This window comes from Poecilia reticulata, linkage group LG3 (assembly GCF_000633615.1).
Source record: "Poecilia reticulata strain Guanapo linkage group LG3, Guppy_female_1.0+MT, whole genome shotgun sequence".
NCBI lineage: Eukaryota > Metazoa > Chordata > Actinopteri > Cyprinodontiformes > Poeciliidae > Poecilia > Poecilia reticulata.
Window position 1 is genome coordinate 30,160,280 of NC_024333.1, and position 22,512 is coordinate 30,182,791.

The 22,512-nt window shown below is 39.6% G+C and overlaps 1 protein-coding gene across 4 annotated transcripts in view; it reads right to left on the reverse strand.

Moving 5' to 3' along the window:
- Window positions 1-22,512, reverse strand: part of hipk3b (homeodomain interacting protein kinase 3b) — a 41,977-nt gene that overhangs the window by 17,536 nt on the left and 1,929 nt on the right. For all 4 annotated transcript variants that reach the window (XM_008405886.2, XM_008405882.2, XM_008405885.2 and 1 more), the window contains exons 2-3: window positions 13,358-14,669; window positions 4,069-4,192 (exon numbers count right to left, since the gene is read on the reverse strand). In XM_008405886.2, coding sequence (XP_008404108.1) covers window positions 4,069-4,192; window positions 13,358-14,669 — 1,436 coding nt within the window. The remainder of the gene's footprint in view (window positions 1-4,068; window positions 4,193-13,357; window positions 14,670-22,512) is intronic.

A 22,512-nucleotide genomic window follows, 5' to 3' on the forward strand; every position in this document is an offset into this window, starting at 1 on the left:
CGCCAGGAGTCGGGACCCCGCCGCTACTGCCGCCCTGAGCCGCCGGAGGTCCCGACCCCTGGGCACAGTCGTCACCACTTGCCACCACCGATCATGACAAAAACACCGTCAATGTCGTTCTGCATTGGGTTCAAAACAAATGTACGCCCAAGATAATGAGGAGTCTGACCAGCTAACGGGGAAAATTATCATTATTGTAATATTGTTCTTACTGTACAGCTTGTTGTTTTGTTTTCATTTATTTTAATATTTCATCCTTCTGTGAACCTGCATGCCTCAACATCCTGTCATTTTGCTGTTGAATTTCCCCACTGTGGGACAAAAAGGGGGATCTATATTCTATTCTGTTTGATTCAAAAACTTGGTCTTCTGGGTTGAGTTTTAGTCCCTTTTGGATTTTACCACCTTACCACCACTTTACCTTCCAAAATATTTTCATCATGCTGCACCAGGGAATTCTTCTGCTTTGTGACAACCTAAAAACAAAACATCTAGGAAATTAAATGGGATGGTGGAAATCCCCCAACTTTCAATGCGTATCAACATCATGCACTTTCTTGTCTTTTTGGCAAATTCCCCTATATATTTTTCCTCAGCAGTGGTGGATTTGAACCCAAAGCATAATTCTTCCTTTCATTTTCTGTGTCAAATATTTACATCTGAAAAAAAAAACCCCAAAGAGCAAATGGAGACAGAAAGTATTGTCTATGGAACTTAGTAGCTGCACAACAGCAACAAAAGGATATGGATCCTTGTGGGTGGAAATTCTTGCGACAGGAAAACCCTCATTTTTCCTCGAAGGCCTATTTGCTCAGAAAGCTCACAGTTCAGTGAGATTGTGGCGCGAAGCTTCGACTTCACAAAACAGCTATCTGTTGGGCTGGACCTGCTGCTAAACAGACAGTGAGCACAGAGTGTACAGATAGCCCTTCCTCTTAATAAAAGCATTACAATCACACAGTCTGTCTTTTACATGCCTGATGTCAATGTGTCGCGTGTGACGTCAAGAGACAACTGTGCTACCTTCCAAAGAGGATAATTCCCTCAGCGGCCTTTACACTTCTAACCTCACTTCATTTTTTTAATTTTTTTTTTACAAGCCGAGTACTGCCAGAGACAAAAGAAACAACTATATCACTTGCAGTTTTTTCTTTTCAAGCCACAAGGCAGACCGATGATCTGTAACTGCTTGCAGATTCAGTTTGTCATGTCATGAGGAGCCTTGTATCCTTGTAAAGTATAGGGTAGTGAGACTAGGTAATGAGGTAAGAAGAGGAGGACCGAGAGAAGAGGAAGAGCCAGAGTTATAAATACAATATGCTGCATGGGATGGAACAAGACCCCAAAATGAAAGGTGAGAAGAAAGGGGGAAGACGGGTTGCAGAAACTTCATGAGCTGCAGCCAAATCATCCGGTGACCCCGGGATGACCATTCGCGCCAGCAGGCAGCTGCTTGGCAGATTAAAATAAGATTAAATAAGTTATCATTCCAAAGTTTCTTCTTTTAAACTCATTTATTGTACTTAAAGGCACAAAGTGATGTGAAAAAAGTATTTATCCTGCTTCTGTTTTGCTAGAACATCAACAAAAGGTAATGTTAGATAAAAAAGAAATACCTGGGTAAATACAAACTACAAATTTCAAATCAACGCCAGAATACTGCCAGACGTGGAGAATAAAAAATAAATTTTAAAAAATCATCCTGAAAGAAACTGCCTGAAAACACAAGGTAGGCTAAAAGGTTTTACGATGCAGCTGAGCTACACAAAAAGAAAAAACAATAGATGAGACGTAAAAACCACAGACACCTGTCTGTCTGAAAAGGGTTACAAAGTCACAATCCACAAACTGGAGAAAATCAACATCTCATCAAGGAGTTTCCAGATGAAAAAAAAAACCAAAAGGAGGATAAAGCCTCCAATCTGATGATGCCCAAGGTGAGAAAATATTCTGTGGACTAACGAGATGAAGTGGAACGGTTACGAGCGTCTGAACGGATCCCATCTGGTGTAAAACTAACACCGCATTTTATAAAACACAGCTAAAACAAGAGCCGAACGTGACRGAGGTGGGATGGTCTGGGGGCGATTTGCTTCTTCAAAGCCTCATTGATGGAACCATAAAGACGAATGTCCAGCCATCAGTTTCTGACCAAATATGGCTGAAATACAACAATTTTGTCAAGAAGAGTGGTCCAAAATCCCTTCTAAGTGATGTAAAAGACTATTGCCAGCTATCAGAAATGCTTGATGGCTGTTGTTGCTGCCAAGGGTCACCCAATTGGTTATTAGATTCAGGGGGAGCAATTGCTTTTTCACAGAGACTCACACCGGCTTAGATTTACCCAGTTTGTCTTTGCTTAACAGTAAATCTGTGCGAGGATGAGAAGTAGCTTTTTTAAAAAAAGCAAACAGAAGCAAAGTATAAAGGAGCAAATATTTAAAAAAACAGTTTATTTCATTTGTGCCACTGAGAGCTTTACAATGCACAAATAACAATTTTGCTCTTTGATGGCTTCGATTGACCGCTGTGGACATTTCCATGACCCCTTGCTGCACCCTGCTTCGCGACAGCAGTCAGGACTTGGCGGAGGTAGACATGTGGGACAGGCGTCGCATAGCAGAGGTTACTCAGAACATTTCAACAAAGAATAACAAGGAAGCCCACTCCAACTTTCAATTTCTGTCACCGATTTACATTTGGTGGGTTTTGATCTCTAGCCAATAAATTTACACACGCCTTTCTCTAACTTCTACTAGTTTTCAGAGTTATTGTCTCCTACAGTGCCAATACATTCCAATATTTTTTTTTTTTTAGAATTTTTTTTTTTTTTTGCTCTGTCCTCATCTTATCAACTCCAGACAGTCCCATATTAAATTTAGAAGGTCCCCCCGAGATATTTCTAAAGCAGCTTTGCCGACAGACCGGCTTGTTCTTATGAAAACAGATTAATCATCTTTAGACTTTGGTGCCACTGTGCTCAAGTCAAATCTCCTTTCGGAGATGTTGAGTTATCTCTTCTGTCGCAGTTCTGTGGATGGTGAAAAATGATGCCAGAGCACAAAAATACATCGCTGTGAGTGCAGTGGTTGCAACATAGGATGCTGCAAGGGACAGAAGAGGATCTAACTGAGACTCTGTTGGCAGGTTGTGAGTATACACGGCTCTGCAGCGGGGGGCGGGGTGGGGAAAGCCGCTCAACATAAGCCCTGATCTGTCTAGTCCAAGGAAGATAAGATCAGGGGTCTGCTGAGAGGGAGAGGCATCCAGCAGCTCCCAACATGCATACCGTCATTCACTAGAATGTGCTGTTCTTCTCACTGTAACACACACCAGCTGACGCAACCCTTCAGGTAAGTATGTCACAGAGAAACATGTTTGCACCGCGCCACATTTTTCTCACTGTAAGTTACATGAGCAGCGTATCTTCACTGGTTTAATAAGCTGTCGCCATGTTTGTTTTCACAATACTGTCCATAAGACGCCCGATCAAGGTGTCACTATTTTAAAAGTTTAAATACTGTAATGAATGTCTTAAGTAAATGTTACACTTTGACATGTATTTATGTTTTAAGTCCATTGACAATGATCTGAAAACTACATTTACATTTTAATGCAAACATGCTTTTTGGGAAAAGCAGCAGATGTATACTGAACTTAAACAGAAGAAAACTGGCTAATAGGAAAGCTGCTTTGTAAGTAAACCCAGAAAGGAATACAATGAACTCCATCCTTTGTAGGCGAATAGAAAAGAAGAAAAAGTAAGAGAGGAGAGATGATGGACGCAATCAGCCTCTCCAGTTTCAAGGTGGAAATAGGAGACGGGGAGATATGGGTGTAGCTTCAAAGGAAGGAAAGTCCACTTAAAAACATTAAAGCGCAGAAGAAAGCAGGTCCCAAAAAAAAGACTGAGTCATGAAAGATGGGTGCAAAAAAAAAAAAGGAGAAAATGCTGAGTGAGTCATATAACAACATAAGTTCTGTGCGGGGATGACAAAATCCTGACAAATATAGCGGCCAAAAGCCATTGGCCGATAAACTGCGAGAGGTGAGAAGAAGGTTGCTTACCTGGTCGTACTCCAGGGCCCCGGGGTAAAGAGGCCAGCCCAGAAAAAGCTCAGCAATCACACAACCTAGGGACCACATGTCTATGGCTTCACAAAACGGCAATCCCAAAATGATCTCCGGAGCCCTGTGGGACAGATAATACACACACCTGTGAGTCCAAAGCAGAGTGCAACGGAAAAACCTTAAACATTTTAATCACAAAATACCGACATGTTTAAAGCATGTTATTTAAAAAATGTTTTATACACATAAGGGGTGTGGGACGACAATATGAAAAATCTTTGTAAAAGTCTACACAAAAACAGGAGGTAAAGTATTAAAATAGAATAGAATATAAAAGAAAAGTCCTTCGTTTTGACATAAACCCTTATATGCACACATTGGGCTTTTCGTATTTGTGCTGTTAACACCTGTTTGATAAAGCTGTGCGATTCCTGATGACGTTCGCTTTGATGGGATTGTCGTAGATGTGTAATAGAGCTAACCGACGCGTAAGCCGGTGTTGTGTGTGTGACAGAGCCACGTTGCAGCCTGCTGTGGCAGTGGCTAAGCAGGTCAGCCACAGAGGGACCAAAACTTTGACAGACCTTCCTGTCTGGAAACGAAGTGAGTCCTTTTTTTTCCTGTGAGGCGCCTCGTTGTGACTTCATAGCTAATCATTTTATTACTTCACTACTCTGTGAAAGGAGTAGTGAAGGAGGCTGTTAGAACCACTAAGATGTGTGTACGAAAGATGCAACGTCTCATTGTTCATTTCACAAAAGTCAACCAAGACAGTTAAATAAAATCAGAATATTATTTTGTCTGGTAAATCAAAATTACATAAAAAAGCAAAGAATTGATATTTCTTTCAACTTCAGTGTTCCTTTCTCATCTGCACAGGTGACGGTAATAGAAAAGCAAACGGTGAAACTTGAGTAACGAAGATCTGTTTCACTTCTGTTCGGCAAATAAATGTGAAACCGTTTACCAGCATGAAACAATGCAGAGGATATAAATGATCTTAAGAGTGATGCAGGATCTTCTGTTACATCCTGTGTTTGCTGTTCCACAAAGCTCAGCATGCCAACCAAGAAGAGCCCTGCGCTTTCATGTCGGACATATTTAAAGTGACCCAGGAAATGCCTCCTCCATGACGTCTTTAGAGCCATATGGGGCTTAAAGCACGCGGGGCGTGTGCAGCAACAGCAAGTCCGAGGGGCGCTAAATTGGGTTTTAGATCATTTTATCACTCAGCAAAGACAATCGCAAGCAACAGTTGGCGGGTTAGCCAACACCGCTTTCAAAAAGCACTCAGGAAGATATGCTGGCTATTTCAATCTCACAAGCATGTCTTAAACAAACTGTATGTTATTTTTTTCAGGACAATCTTCGTATTTTTAATTTCATAAAATGAAAGTTTTATTAAATCAAAGCAGCTTGGCATGTTTTCCCATGTCATGATATAATAAACGTGCTATGTTTGTTGAAAAAAAAAAAAAAGTCCACTGCTTTGTTTATACACTAAAACTTTCCTTATCACACACCACTGGACAGGAGCTCTTTACGGCTTGTTCCTTAATCCGACTCGCGCTCACTTTATGACCATTATCCTGCTTTGGCAGAGTGGATATTTATTTTGGAAAAATATCTTCCATAGTATCTGATGGGAGCCACTGAGCCTTTTAGTGAGACACTGGAGTGACAGATGTTTTGTAATCAGCCCCTAACGGTCATTGATTCTTTTGCACTTTAGGCCACTTCCTCATTGAAAATCTTGTCTGATGGTGGATGAATGCGTGCAGTTTTCCAGCGTATGAATCCCCACTTCATCCTACTTTCTTTGTGTTCTGCGGTTCTCACTCCTCCCAGCTGCATCCATAAAATTAGTGCAACAGTGAAACTAAACTGAAACAAAAATAAACTAGAAAACAGCAAGTCTTTGTTGCATAGCCTGAAGAGATGAGTGGAGGTTGCCATGGTTGCATGGTTCCATCCAAATCAACCCAAGGAAGGCCTCCCTCCTTTCAAATCAAACCTGTTTTTTAATCTAAGAATATGACGTAAAACACCAGGAGCCAATAAGCAGCGGAGAAGCAGAAGCCTTGTGATGTTTACACCACGTGCAAAAACCACAGAACAGAGAGATGGGAACAAATTCAAACGCTGACGCGTCTCGTCTTCCTCAGGTGCGTCGCACAGTTGTGTCATGACAGATAACACAGAAGGAAAACGAGTATCGTTTTACTGCAAAATTACTCAATTCATCAAAGCAACACCTAAAGGAAGAATTACATATATATAAAAAACTATTCAGTCAATTTGCTGCAGTCAATTCAACTGTGATGCTTTAGAGATCGGCAAAATCACAAAGGATCTACAAATGAAAGGAAGCATCATATCAGATCTGCTGACTAACAACATTGAAAGTGAATGACTAAGAACCAGACATTAGTTCTCAGCAATGTTACTTTCGCCTCATAACCACAAAGGTTCCCGCACTGTTTCTTGTGTTACGTAAGAAACACTTAATAAAACCCCTGGACAACAATAAAGAGTGATTTTAAATAACAAGAAACACAAATGTTCCAAATGCAAGCGGTAAACACAGACTCGGTTTATATCAATTGTCTCAAGTATGACGCCAATCCCAGAGTGAAACCAAAACAAGCTCAATCAGCGGTGGAATGCTTTTCCTTCTCTCGGCAAAAAAACAAAGTAGCTCAAAAAAAAAAAAAACTCCCTGGAAACACATCATCTTTCTCTCTCTGCGCTCAGTTGTTTTAGTACCTGCTGCTGCTGCTGCCGTACAAACACGTCTCGCTGCCTACAGTTCAGCTACACATTGTAAGGAAATGTTTTGTTTGTAAAACAATGCAAACATGATGGTTTTTGCATGCACTGAATTACTGACTGAAGTTTGGAGGGACGTATCAAGTAATGTATTGAGTCAGCTCCTCTATCCTGATAGCCTGAGTATGGGCAAGTACTCAAACACATCTGCTGGCCTTAGTCTGCCTTTATTATTAATACATTTATGTCTGATGAAGTCCAATCTATCTTCTGTTGCTTTAAATCACCAGAGGTAGAAGAGGCTGAATAAAAACCTGAGTAAAAAATAAATAAATAAATAAATAAAAAATAAAACAAAAAATATATATATATATACACACACACACACATGAAACTTTACTTAAAAACCTAACCACATGAAACAGACTTATTTTTTGCCAACTAGAGAAACAACTAATTTCCACATGGCTTTGTTGGCATTAGGAGGCATAAATTAACTTCATCATCATTTTTTATTCATGGCCATTATACCAATGTCCAGAAATAGCCCTGTAACTCACCCTGTTCTGTCCTCAGAGGGAGAGGCGGTGTGTAAACTGCCCACAGCACAGCAAACAAGGCTGGCCACACCTTCAGAGCTGATCAGTGTGTGCAGCGTGCTCACACAGGTCTTTAACCAAAACTGAGAATCAGAGAAACTCAGCGGGACTCAGACAAAAGTATGCTTTAAAGCTCGGTCACAACGAGAGACCGACAACATGGCTGCTTCATAATGAGAGAGCGGAGGCTTAAAGCATGTCTCTTCCAGGAACTGTAATTCCACACACTCTCTGGGCATCCTGCATTATTAAGTGGAACACAAAGGCAGCTTTGCAGAGGGAGGAAGAGGCACATGCACTCTGATCTGCCCAGACTTTGGATTAAAGACACAAAACTTTACACACGTTTTACTGGTTTAAACAGAGCTCTGTGTCAACGTGGAGTTTACTTCCCCCGGGTTAGGTGTAAACTCGCTTCTGTTGTTTTGAGGTTTAATACAATTAATGCTTGAAAGCTCATGAGTCTAATTCTGTTATTCAGGTCACTCTAAAGTAGAGAGCAGACAAAGAACATTTAATCATTTCCATTCTTTGAAGATTGAAACATATTTCTTAGGCGTGAAAATTGCCGCAATGAGTCAACTTTGAAATGTTAATGTGAAGATTTTGTTTGATTTAGTTTAATTCATGGTAAAGTTAAGCTACAAAGCTAGCAAATAAAGACAATAACAATAAAGATGTCCTTGACATCCTTGGACGAGAGGCATCATGGCCTCATCTCAAGTCATTTTATCCCAATGAATATGAAACACGCAGTAGGAGGTTCATTTTAATCGCTGAATGCTGCTTTCATTTTCTCCGACAGTTATACTACCAGCTTCAAAGGGCATGCTGAAAATATCAGCTTTTACTGCAACGTAGCCATATAACACCACTTAATGTTCTTGGACCTCTGCTTGCTGCTGGAATAACACCAATAATCTTGCAGGAGAAAGGATAATTATGTTTTCATTGAGCTCATATTTGTACATTTTTTTTCTGTTATGAATAAAATCTAACTCTAAAACGCCATGTGGAATTAATAGCTGACAACTGAAATGTAATGTCTAATTTATAGATTTTGCTTTTACTGCAACATTGGCATCGAAGTATATGCACAGAACTTCACTACTTCCTCAATACCAGCAGAGACAACGTTAGCTAGAATAGTGAAGTAGAGCAGATGTTTGTCACGGACACGTGACAACAGTTGGCTGCACGAAGTAATAAAAGTACAATAACATTTACAACAGACATGTGAGAACACAAAGCATTATGCTAGGATTTGTTTCACCTCTTTTCCAAGTTTTAAATGGTGTGCAAGAGTTTAAAACCAGTCATGCAAAAAAGAGAGCAGTAAACGGTTTAGAAAAAGCTTCACACTCTTCATTAGCCAACACACAAAATCAAGTTTGTGAGACAAAGAGAGGTTTGCAAAGGAGCTTTCACAGACATCTGCATAAACTGAGTTATATCTAGTAGGATGTCCTTGTATTAGATTGTTTATACAGTTTTTTTTAAGAATAAGAGCATATTATAAATCAAAGAATGTAGCATGCACAGATCCCAAAACACAAGGAAGCACAGATTGCCCAGCAGGTGACCCGATTAGGCTGGTTATCAGTTTGGCTAGACTGACCCGTGACCAACGTATCAGGCGCTCAAATACAAGATCCTTTTTTTTTCTTCTTACACTGGCCAGTGAACAGACAATAGAGACACATTTCCACTCACTTCCACTAACCAGAGATCTCTCCGATATAAAAGTGTTTGTTCAGAAAAATCCAAAGTTAGCAGTTATAATAAATAAAAAGTAGCAGGTTGAACAAAATGCATTAAAAGCTAAATTCATCTAATGCATTAATATTGTAAGATTTTACTTTTCAAAATTTTTTCTGTTTCTCCTAAATACTCAATGCTGCCGACATTTAGGAAGAACTAATAAAAACATTTGCCCTGTATCTGGTTCTTTGTCTTTATTTTTTACTTAATTTACATATATGTAAACATAAAGTATCTTGTTCATGACAGATGAGTAGTATAGTACCGTTTTATCCATCACTAAAAATAAATTTGGTCACTAGGAGCATTTGATTTTTAAACTTCTAAGGGGATGGTGAAAGTAGAATATAACATTCTGAAAATTCAGATCAGATAAAATAAATGAACATATTTTTAATATTTTGTTTATGCCACCTGAAGCTCCACAACAAATAGACTTGTCCAAAGTGTAAAAAATGTAACCACGAAAGTACAGAAATCAAAATAATAACATAATAATAACACAAATAACAAAACAAATCAAATAAAAAACCAAACAAGCACAACATAGTTTTACTAAACAAAACTAAATGCAACGTGGCATTAAAAATAGACCAAAAACAGATGAGCTGGCTGACCTTGAGTCAGTAGGTGGGAGGTCTCTAGTGTTTCAGGCCGTCTGTTTTAGACTTTGGATGCCGACGTGTTTCACCATCTATAGAAGTCAAAGCAAACTGGCCAGAGTCCCATGAACTATTTTAAGTCATCCTCTCCACTCGGCCTCAGCAGCGCTGCTCCTTCACAGTATGCTTTGCGTATTTTTGCCAATGATGCAGAGGGCAAGTTAATAAACAACGGTAGGCTGCATGTATTTGGTTTTGAGTCATTGCTGGAACTCTGTCCCAACATTGCAGTCAAGTCAAAAACCACAACACATGCTATTCATAAAATGTATGACCTGTAAAAATATACAGAAGTTGCACAAGACTTTTTCATTTAAGTTGTTTTAACTGATGGGGTTCAAAAAAATTTAAATCTAGTTATAATCTATTTCACCCATTAATTTTTGATGATAATGATGAAATATTTAGTTGGTTTTACTTTTCGTTTAGTTTAGCTAATATGCAACCTGAACAAGCTGAACTGAGAATCCACATTGTGCCATAATACGTCAAGCTTATGAGTATATGAGACTTTTTCATGTTTCTTTTTTTTTTACAACGTATGCAGGCCTAGTGAATATATAATAAGTTTGTTGCATGGAGTCTGAATTTTGTTATTTATTTTTGACTGCAGGAAGTATCTGAAGCAGCTTAGACATCATCATCACAGACAAACAGTGTTTAAATTCATTTGTGCAAAGAGACTGTCACAAAATCATTCAGAGCAGCACTCTCTTTGGTTCTTTCTTGTAAACTGATTTTTATCAATCCACGTACTAAATCAAAACAATGCAACAAGCCCACAAAAGAAACACAACGGTGGTTAGACGTCAATCTATGTCATCACAGCTTTACAGACATTACATTTGGAAACATCAGGAGTCTGCAGCTGATAACGCAAATGGAAGATTTGAATTGTGTCATATCATACAGTATCAAGTCATAACAGTAGAAGATGTATCTATAAGCAGGGAATTCGCCATTATTCTGCTGACAGGAACAGGGTTTGTCTTGGTTATCCAGGGTTTTCCCCAGTGTATCATAAGGCTGGCGGGCTGCCAGGCTTTACTTGCTCCCTCCCACCAGGCTAAGTGTCATTTCTCTATTCTAAATAGGGCTTTTTATACACGAGTAACAGTGACACTCATGACTGATTAAACTAGGTTTATAGCTGACTCATAAGCATGAGTGGGTGTGCGCCAATTGTTCCGTCCCTTCACCTGCCCGTTGCCCTCACATGCTATTATTTCCAAATTATGATGCCTGCTTGTGGACTTCTACATTTTTGCATATTTCAAAAGATTTTTAACACAAAAACACGGTGGGCCACTGGTGGCAGTGCCCCTACAATGAGCTTAGCAGGTTTTCTGAGGGAAACCCTGCCATCATAATCAGCCAGAACAGTCGCTGACCTCAAAGGGTGCCCTATGAACTGTCGAGCATCTAATCCCCTGGAAAACTTCATCCTCCGATTACTTCTGCTCATTGTAACTCTGGTTTCCATGTTGTAAACAACCACTTCCCCCAATGAAGCACTCTGTATTTTATGTCAAACTAAATTTAAGCAGACATCCCTGTGAGACCATGCTTAGAGGGTAAACGCTGCCGTCCAGCATTCCAAAAGCAGTTCAATCATTTCTTTGTGAGACTGTTTCCGCAGCACATTATTCAACTTCAGCGAAGTCAGACAGACCCCTGACTGACATTATTACCAAGTCAGCAGAGGTATTGATATGTGCTGTATCAAAATACAGCGCCACGCATGACGTGTGAGAAACGGCTGTTCACCAAAGCTTGAGGCTGACAGCGCTGACGAACTCCAGCAGCTGTGGTGTTCACTTCCTCCAACCACAAAAGCACAGAAAACTTTGACAGCTCTATTTTGAGCGACTTCCTGAAATAAAGAGCGTTCACAACAACGCTAATAGCTTCTACAGAAACAGCTCATTGAATGAGAAAGGATTAATGAAAATGTACCCAAGAAAAAAAAAAACTTTCCACCACTCACGTGTAACTGTAGCTCAATGAAAGTATTCTCTGCTCACTCTGAACAATGAGAAAATCGACGGGAAATGCAAATGCAGACAGTTATCAACTCCCTTTTGCATCAATTTTCATTGATAATCTGAATTCCCAGCAAAGCATGCTGATTCATTTCCTTAGTGTGGAGGCAATGAAAATTATTCAAATATTATGTAAATGATGCTCACAATGACAGCTAGCACTTCCACTGCCTTCTACCCAGACTGAGAACCCAAATTTAAACTGCCAACCAGCATCTAGGGGATAAGTGAGAGTTTAACTGAAGACAGGTCTGATAATACCTTACTCAGATTAACTCTCTAGTGACCATAAAATATCCTACTGCATGCTAACCATCTATTAAAGTGTTTTCCACACTGTAAAATCAATAATTCCGGTGACTGCATGGCCATTAAGATACCATATGACAGAATCTGTCTGATTTGCTATTGAGCATAAAATTTAATGTACCTAACATTTTAAGCAGAGAATGATGTTTATTATTTTAATAAAAAAGGTGTAAAGCTAAACTTATAAAAAATATCACTGTGTAAAGCTGTTTTAGCGTATATATTTCACGCAATTCACAATAATATGTCAATTGTTGACTTATTGTCAACTTTTACTGGTAAAATGTAATTCTAAAAAGCTTTTAAGAGAGTAGTGATGCACTGGACAAACAACCTTGCATTAACTGAAGTCCTCAAAAACTTGGTCACAACTCTGGCAACTAAATAAATATTAAATCCAGCATGTATTTTTCATTCTTCTTTTGACGTAATAACATTTTTGTTACAATAGATGAATGTCCTGCGCCATTGTCAGGCTCCTGACAAAGGCACTTTGGGTCTTTCCATTAAGAGAGCAATGAGTCTAAAGCAGAAAAACACTTCTAGCAGGTGCCTTGCAAAAAAAATTTAAATCGCCCAATTAGAGAAGCACAGAAGAAATTGACTGGTTGCCAGACTGCGTAGTCAGAAACTCAAAAATATGTTCTGTTCCCTTTGTGCATTCAGAAATGTTGGGACTTTTTATAGGTGAGGCAAGGTAAATATCTATATCCTCTGAAAATTATACATGCACGCTCATCCTTGACCAAAGCCTTGCAGGCTAACTGCTAATATAAGACACTTTTACAACTGGTTTGTATCTGACTTATGAACTTAGTAACTACAAGTATCAAGTTGTTTTGCTCAAGTTGTTGCTTTTAGCTGGTGAATTACATTATAACTTTCATAAATCCAATCAGCAACACAGACTGCATAAAATGTTCACAAAATCTGTCAAGTATGATTGTCATATTTACAATAACAAAGGACATCAGAAATCAGTTAGTTGTAAGGTCACATGTTTAACCCAAAGAAGGCGTCTCTTAAATATGCAGGTTGTTATAGAATGTATGGAGGAGATTTCATTAAAAGAGAACAACTGGAATCTCCAAATTAAATCTGTTTACTATTTACTGAGTGAGAAACCCTTTATCCTTGTACTCACCTATAGTACCGAGACTGAAGGTACGTCGAACACACCGCTTTGGACACGTGACTGGCTGAGCCGAAGTCTATGACCTTCACCCTGTAGGGCTGCCTCACTGGGTCCACCAGCATTATGTTCTCTGGCTTTAAGTCTGCATGAATCAGACCCATGCTCTTCAATTTTTTCAGAGCTGTAGCTACCTGCTGTAGCACAGGTCTAATCACCTTCAATGGCAGCGGACTGAACTTATTCTTCTTCAGGAAATCATACAAATTTTGCTCAAGCATCTCAAATACGAGGCAAGTGTGGCTGCGGTGCTGGAAGCATTCGAAGGCCCGCACCAGGTTGTGCTCATCAGCGTTCTCCCCACTCAGGCGTGCAAGGATCCCAACTTCAATCTGACCCTGCCTTGCGTATGAAGGGTGATTCTTCAGGATCTTCACAGCCACAACCTCCCCAGTCCCCCTCTTCCAGCACTTCACTACCTGGCCGAATGTGCCTCGACCCAAGAAATCTAGCACTTCGTAAGTATTCTTCATGGAACACAGGACTTCGTGCTGTACTACCTGATAGTCCCCATCACCTCCTCCTGTCCCTCCAGTTGCACATACACCCCCATGCCCTACACCCTGTTTGGAGGGGCCTCCCCCAGCCCCAACAGCCGTCGGCACAGTAACGGCTGCATTCCCCACATTCGTCGTTTGCAACATGGCAGGCAACATAGACAGTTCCTCCACAATCTGCATGGTGCTCCCTCGGTTATCCAGGTCCTCACTTTTACGTTTCAGCCCACATCGCTGAGAGCTGTCAGCTGAGTTCAAACTTTCACAGTTCTCCTCTCTGTCACCCTCCTCCCCCTCTCCTCCTTCCTCAGCTCCCCCACTGCAGCCCTCTCCCCTTCCCCCTCCTCCTGCTCCTGTTGCTCCACCGCTGCTCCCACTTTCTTCAACCGCCTGATGCTGCTGCTCCTTGGCCTGTGAGTCGATGGCCCTCGCCTCCTGTTGCTGCTGGGCCACAAGTGGGCCTGGTCCCCCTCTTCTTTTAACAGGCTGTTGTCTTTGTACGCCGCGAACCACAACTGTCTGCACCGGGTACTGCTGTCCTCCACGTGCTCTCAGGCCCACTGCTAAGTCTCGGTGCACAAACGAATGGGCTTGTTTGGTCGGGTGTGCAATGCCAACGGTTCTGCTGTTCAGAAAGGTCCGCGGATGTGCCCTCTCATGGTACACACAGCTGCTGGGCTCAACTTTGAGTTTCTTCACACTGCTAAAGGCACTTGTCTGGGTTTGATAAATGTGTGGTGGGTAGACCAAGACTTGTGAGGCCATACCTGCAAATAAGAGAACAGAGCAACATGTTACTAGTGTCCAGAATGGCATTAAGACACAACCTCTGTCAGACTGCATCAGGGCAGCTGAGGCTACAATCCTAACTTGCCACCATCAGCGTGTGAATGTGTGTGCGAATCAGGTTTATTGTAGTGTGAAGTGTTTTGAGGTCCTCTGGACCTGATAAAACGCTATACAAGTCCAGGCAATTTACAGTTTTAAGTGCATCCTTATTGGCAGCTGATACATAGTCTTTTATCAATTTATCTTCTTTATCCCTTCCTAATTGTATCAACTTTGTGATCAAATGGATCAGTTTTAAACCAGACGTAATATTTACAAGCTGTTATTAGTTGAATTAAAATAGTAGTAACCACTGTGCCGTTCTACGTGAAGCGTTCCATAGAAACACATTCTCTTTCCTTGAGATTTCTACTCATGATTACAGATAACACTGGATTGTTGTCTGTAGATAGAGACATAAACACTAATAGCTTTATTTGTTCATTTGCTCATGGAGGTGGAGGTGGAACTTTAAATATTACATACTTATTTCATAGAAGGAGTGCATGTAGAGGAGAGCATGACACCTTCAGCATTATGCCATACCAACTGCATTCCCAGCAACACCTCCACACAGCAGATGACTAACTTCACAAAGGTTTGTCTGACCTAATCCTGCCATTTTCATGCATCCTACAGCAGGTTTCTAGGCAACCAATTCTGAGAGGATAAGAGGGAGATAAAGAGAGTAGAACAAAGTTAAAAATCATCACTAGCCCCACATGTCTAATTGCACGAGGCATGCTTTATTCTTACACTCCTCTTTTTAATCGAAGTGTGTGTTTGATCGAGAAAAAGATCGCACTCAAATGAGACTTGTGGGCATATACGTGGACACATTTCGCTGCTTTTCCTAAAAGGCAATACAAACATCGCGTCTGTGGTGGCAAGTGCTCATGTATTATTCAGATTATTCAGGACTTTAGTCAACACAGTAAAACTGACATGACTCTCAATGTACTCGTACATCAAACACAAACTCCTTCCTAATGTATTTCTAGTTTTGCTTTTACCAAACTATATTTGAGACTCTCATCGATCCTGCAGAAGGTTTACAATTTGGCTGGTTTTAAATTACATCTGAAGATGAACCAATCAGACTTTTTCTGGCTGATATTGATTTCCATCGGTTTTTTTTTATCTTATCTGCTGGCTCTAATTCTGACTTATGCAAATGTTTCTTTTTCTAAGGACTATAACATATATAAGGTAAAAAATCTACCCATTTTCTCTGAGTACATCAGAAAATGAAAAGATTATAAGATTTCCTCCATGCCGTGGCATTTTCTATAATTTGTTAAATACAGCAGGCCTACTAACATGATCTGTTTAAAGGCCAAAAATGTTGGGAACTCTTTAGATATATTTAAGAAAGAAGGGAAAATCCAACCGTTCACTATCAGAGCCAATCAAGATACAATTGGCCAATTCCAATCTTTGGCCAATGGTTTGGTGCATCATGGTGTTACTCACAATAACTGCAATATGTGTTTCTTATTAAACTAATTTAATCAATAATAAAAAACAACCATAATGTGAAACAAGGTTTGTCAACTGGTCATTAACTGAATTTAGTTTGATTTTAAGGCACAAACATTATTTCACTGAAAACGAAATGCAGACTTGTTTATACGTTTGGGGCTTCTCTGTAATTTTTCAGACAACAAATGTGTGTTAGAGGGACTGATAGGCAAAAATAAGCAGATGTTGATGACCAGTTTTAAACAGAATGCTCCATTGCGATAACATGCGCCAAGTCTGCTTACATTTTATTAGAAATAAGTAAGCAGAAGTAGACTTGTATAACAGCACAACTCCTTTTTTGGTCTTTGCTGCACAAAGAAAAAAGGTCATCACCCTGTTTTGTGAGCTCAGCTCCCCACAGTAGCTTTGAGCAGTGACTGGATCTAATAGCGTAGATAAGTTTATGTCTTTCTATCTTGCATAAAACATAAAGGTAATCAAGCAAGGCCTAAGAGTGTTCTGGTCGTACCACAGATTTTATTAGAAGAAGCAAAGAAAAGTAGGGAAATAACTAGGGAAGCTTCATAATAATGGTCTTGTTCAAAAACCATCTTCAAAAGAAGGAGCATTACTTTAATAAGCATCTTCTATGTGCTGTGCAGCGCTGGAACTTATGACCTACTTTCATCTAGGGTGGGGGGGAGGGTGTATTCAATTTTATACAAGCTGCAAGTCTTCAGAAGCTTCCAAACTTTAATCAATACTATATTTACAAATCTATTTTTACTTTCTGGTATTCTTTCTGAAGAGTATCCTAAAATAAATTCTTGATGGAGAGCCCACTTGGGTTATTACAGTGCACCATCAACTTTCCCTTTCACTCTGTTCAAAGGAGCTTGATAAGATATTGTCTCGACAACTCTTTGCACAAAGACATGTAAGAATAATTCAAATTAATGCGAGCACAGCTCAGAAAAACAATCTGAAGATTCACATTATAAGATGACTGGCTACCCTGATTGTAGAGGCTGAGACAGAAAGCCTATCAGCATCACAAACATTTTCGTGAAGATAACTCTAAAACTGATGTGATGAGAGGCGTGTAAAATTTTACCTGGTAGCGTTGGTTTACACATTTGCAACACGTTCCCTCTCTAAAATATTGGTGTTCAATCTGGCTTCTCTAGTTTCCGTTGTTCTGTTTCAGCCAAATGTGAAAACATTTCTAAGAAATCAGCACATCCACTTCACCGCATTCAACCTCTACGAGATAGGCTGGTTAGGAAACCACATGAGAACATGAAGAATCTGGTCAGACTCAAACATCACAACTCCTTCCTGCCCCCCCATGCAGATTAAAAAATGCACAAGTAACTCCATTAATAAAGCTGAGGTAATAAGCCAAAGAAGTGCATCAATGTATACCACAAATGATTACAAATGTACATCTGCGGCTGACTGACATTTAGGACAACCCAAAAAAAAGATGGTAGCCTCTTTTATCACAAAGCCAAAGCCACAATAAAAATGAAAAAAGAATGGGTTACCAACTGCCATACAAATAAAGATTCAAAATTATTAGAAAAATCTTAATTAAAGCCAATACAAGAGATAGTTCCAGATATTCCCGAAACAGGACACGTTATGGAATAACATGGAYGTRCATCAGCTGAGCTGAGCAGTTATGCAAAAGTATGCTAAACAATCACTGAAACAGCTAAGAACTCCCCAAACTAAGGAAACATTTGGCAGATAACTGCATGAAGGAAGGGTTCATTACAAATACATTTCAACTAATCACATTGAAAAACTATGACATTTTCACATAAAGAAACCTCAAATAAAAGTGTGATTGGCGCRAAAACTGTCTCGCATAAATTCCTTGTGCTTTTGACTCACACTGACATTTCATTACAACTATAACAAAGGTGACCTGCTAAAGCTCCTTCGCTCTCCCCTCACAGTGGGACAGAGAGTCGGCTGCAAGCTACCAACTGAAAAGTTAAGTGGATMTACTGCTTTTCTTTTGATCACAGCGTTGCTGTTCGTGTCAGTGACTGAGCCTCCGTCTCAGACACGCTGTTGCTTTTAAAAACTTTAAATGGGCTTCTGTTTCGCAGTCCCAAGGGCAGAACACTGGACAGAAATGTGTGTTTGTGTGTGTGTGTGTCCATCATAGTGTCATTTTGAAATACACAAGCCAAAACTATCTCTGATCATTGAAGGCAAAAATGTATATATTATATACATTAAATAGGTAATACAGTGCAAGGATTAGTCCTGTAAGTACAATTATAGATCAGTAATAAACAGCTAGCTATCAAGATTGAAATATCTACCTTTCATGTAAAGACAACAGGACTGAGTTGCACAAAGTGACTGTTATGGATTTCAAGTCTGTTTCAGCAAAGAGTTTTAAGTCACACAGAGGAACATCWRGCAGAGGGTCAGAGGTCTTCAGGACACATCCAAACAATTTACAATCCATTCAAGGTAGACAAGCCACACATGAGGGCTACTTTGAAAATCACTCAGTTCACTGAGTGCTTTATGATTWAAAAAAAACTGTAAGATAAGCTCTTAAACTCACCACTTCCCAACCTCTGGAGTTCTAAACCACACCGAAAGATAATAATGTACGAACTACCAAACACAAAGACATTTTGTGGACTTAGGGGACAGAAAACACYGAGAGCTCTTGACCAGAGAAACACGATGGAGTTTATAAGTTACATGTCAATTTTTACATGAACACATTTGCATAGAACCGCAATGGTTCCTTAAATGACTTGAATAATTTAATGAAAACAAGCAAAGCAAAATCTGTTGGCCTAATTCTTTGTTAATTGTGCAGAATGTCGTACTGTCCACCACCTATTTTTGGTCACGTTTTTCACATGGGACGGTTRTTGCCATTACACAACCTGCTTCTGTTTACATCAACTGTGGTGAAAAGAAAACCAGAGGAAACAGACACCAAACATAACAAGTTTAGCTCTCCGTCAAAACAGAGAGAAACAAGCATCCTCTACAGTAAATCGAGTTAGCTTAGCATGTTATATTATTAGAATATACTAATATATTATTACATTTTAAGGGTCATTCATTCACACTTTGCATATCTAAAACACAGTTGGCTAGTTGGCTGACCCTTCATGGTTATACTGTAGAAATGGGCTGTCAGAAAATATTTGTGGTATTTAAACTTCAACTTTTTAAGCTTGGTATACCTTGATACAGGTAACCAATGTAAGRAAATGTGGTCATGAGACTCCTATAAATAATATCTATAAGCGGAAGGTCACTTAAATTTATTTTRGCTTGATCAGGGATCCTGATCGGTCATATTTATTTGCAAGTTAACTGTTCCAAATGGGAATAGGTTGAAATAAAAAGACWTTGGAAAATGTAATGAAATAATTTAAATAATCTGTGCGGTTGAAGAATTAATGCATCCATTTGTCTCTAAATGTGTATCCCAATACTTGGGTGCAAATAAAAACAAATGTAGTTGAATGTTTTGATTTATGGGTGAGAAATGGAAGAAGGAAAACTAGAAATGTTTTCATGAAGGTTGAAAAAAACAAAGTTAAAGCCTAACCCGACACGTTCTCCCACATGACATTGTTCATATTCTACAATTATATTTATTTTTGCWAAGATAATATTACATTTTTATGACAATTTACAAAGGCTGTCTATATTTACTAAAATTAATAACCATTTAGAGTCGAACAGCTTTACTTTATAACTCAAAGCAGAGCTGAGCTGCAGTGATCACCACAGCTTAGGTTATCCACATATCTGCGCTRCAAATGTCTGCCATCTTACAACACTTTACAACGGGCCAATAAGGCTTTCACACTTTTGTCAGATGATCTGGAAAGCTGTCTGTGTGATGCTTTGYTGTCACACGTTCATCCAGAGTGCATTCTGCTATGCTGCGCTGCTTCCTTCACCAAAATCTGCCCTAAAATGCAGTAAGGCATGTCTGGCTCCTGTTGACCTTAAAAATCAGACCTAATGATGGAAGCCCTAATCCACCCCGATGCTGTTCCCATACTTTTAATACCACTCAAAGGTTACGGTCTTAGACCACATGGCCACAACCTATCTGCGGTGCTTTCCCTGAGTCTCGTGAACTTGGGTCTTTCGTACTCTTCGGATAAAAGGCTCCTTATTTTCTCAAGCATGTGACCTCGTGCTATCTTGACTGAGAAAGTCTGACATTTTCTGTGCAGTTTTCTTTTAGTGTCATRAGCTACCGTTTACTGAGAATGTCTACTAGCGTAGGAGTCCAACACTGATGATCAAAAATGTAGTGAAAGAGTCCTTTGACTGCGGTTTACTTTCTACAATAACATTATCACATTCAGAACTGCCTCAGCAGGACCGCTGCAAAACTACTAGGCGATAATGTTAAGCCGTTATCTCATAAAGTGATCACATGCAGAACACAATAAAAATGTTTTACTAWAACATAAGACTGTCTCTAATAAATGCCTCAACTCAAAGCAATAAAAATGGAAATAACATTTTAAAGCAACAAAGGCTTCGTGCCTTCTCATTAGCATCTATGCTTTCTGGAACAACACCCGAAACAATACAAGCACGACAGAAGTCCTTTCAGATGCACGTATGCTTCCAAACCAAATGTGATATATCTAGATCTGTTACAAATTCTCATCAAGTGAGAAACAAGACTCCTCCCTGTCCATCTTTTAAAAGCAACACCAATGCTATTGTTAGTCTCCAACATCCTCCAACAACGTATGAACGACTGACTGAATGACACGGTGAAATGTTACACCCACAAACAGGAAATTTTGATCGATCTGCAAAGCACTGATCACAGCCCTACATGAACTGATATTAAACAATTGCAGGACACGAGAGGCAGACGGCTGTTTTATCACGTCTGTCTCTAAACCAAATCACCTTGGGCGAGAAATGAGCAAATTACTGAATTGCAGCAAAATAAAGTCTATGAGCTGAAGTCAGCGCACGGCTCAGGAGAAAAAAGAAACCATCCAGAAATCACTTTTTGCGATCTCGGCTGGAACACAACACGGCCCTGTCGCTGTACTCCCCCTACAAACTCTCACTCTGTTTTGTTTACTGCTGTGCATCTGTAGGCGTCCGACCAGATGACATCACTCGGATAACAACTATTTACCCCTGCCTCAAGGCAGCTGATGACCAGAAGTTCCAGGCATTAAAATGACTGACAGGAGTAAACACATGCAAGTTGGAAAAGTACAGTGGCGGTAGCGACTTTCTCGACATAAGAGAGAGAGAAAAATAGCTGCATGTTTAAATGATCAGCCTATAATTAAAGCTCGAGTTTGAAAATGACTTCATGCCTAAATCCTCAACCACATTAATTCCAGCAAAACCCAAACATATCATTTAAGCTAAGCATGAGTGATTACTTTAGGATTAGGCTTAAGTTGTTTTTTTGTTTGGGATGCATTTATGTTTCCGAGGGCAGTAGGTTAAAAGAAAAACAGCTTAGAAAAACACAAAAACATTGCTTTTAGTTGTGTTTCTATGAGACATTGTTGTACAATGCAACTTAACTCTGTACTGGATAACAGCCACTGTCCCAACTATATTTAAAACTCAAATCCCCCATGATGTTAACCAGCATTTTAAATGAGGTCACCATATCTTTTTCTTTAATAGAAAGAGGCTTGCAAGCTCCACACTGTATTTCAGATATGATTTTAATGTTATTTTACTGTAAAGTCTATTTTAAAACATACCACTGTATCAAACACCTTGAGCGGGATATTAGATGGGTTAAAAACAGAATGTTTACCGGCGTGAACTGAGACAAAAATATGCTTTAATAATTCACTGACCTGTAAAAGACTGTGTGGCACCAATATCTGCTGTTATGTTTGTTTGCCAAGTTGGGCTGAATGCATTGAAAGAAACAGAAACATTTAGCTGAGGTTGTTATTTTAAATGGCCAAGTTAAGCTCACAATTGTTCACAATCCTGGCAGGTTTAACGTAATCCTTTAATTTCATCAACATGTTTCTTCTGACTGGAGGTAATAGTAATGTTTTGTGCTTTGAGTGGCCCAGCCAGGAACACAACATGAATCAAGTCGGGAATCCGTGGAGGAAGCCAAAGATTATGGTTATGGCAAGAAGGCCTTTCAGCCTCAAAGACCTGAAGTTCATTAGCAAAGACAAATCTTCAAAACGCCAACGGAAACCTGCAAAATGCTGCTCCGCACTTATAAGAAAGGCTTAATTGCAACAAAAAGTTATTTTCCATTAATTGCTATATATATATATATATATATAT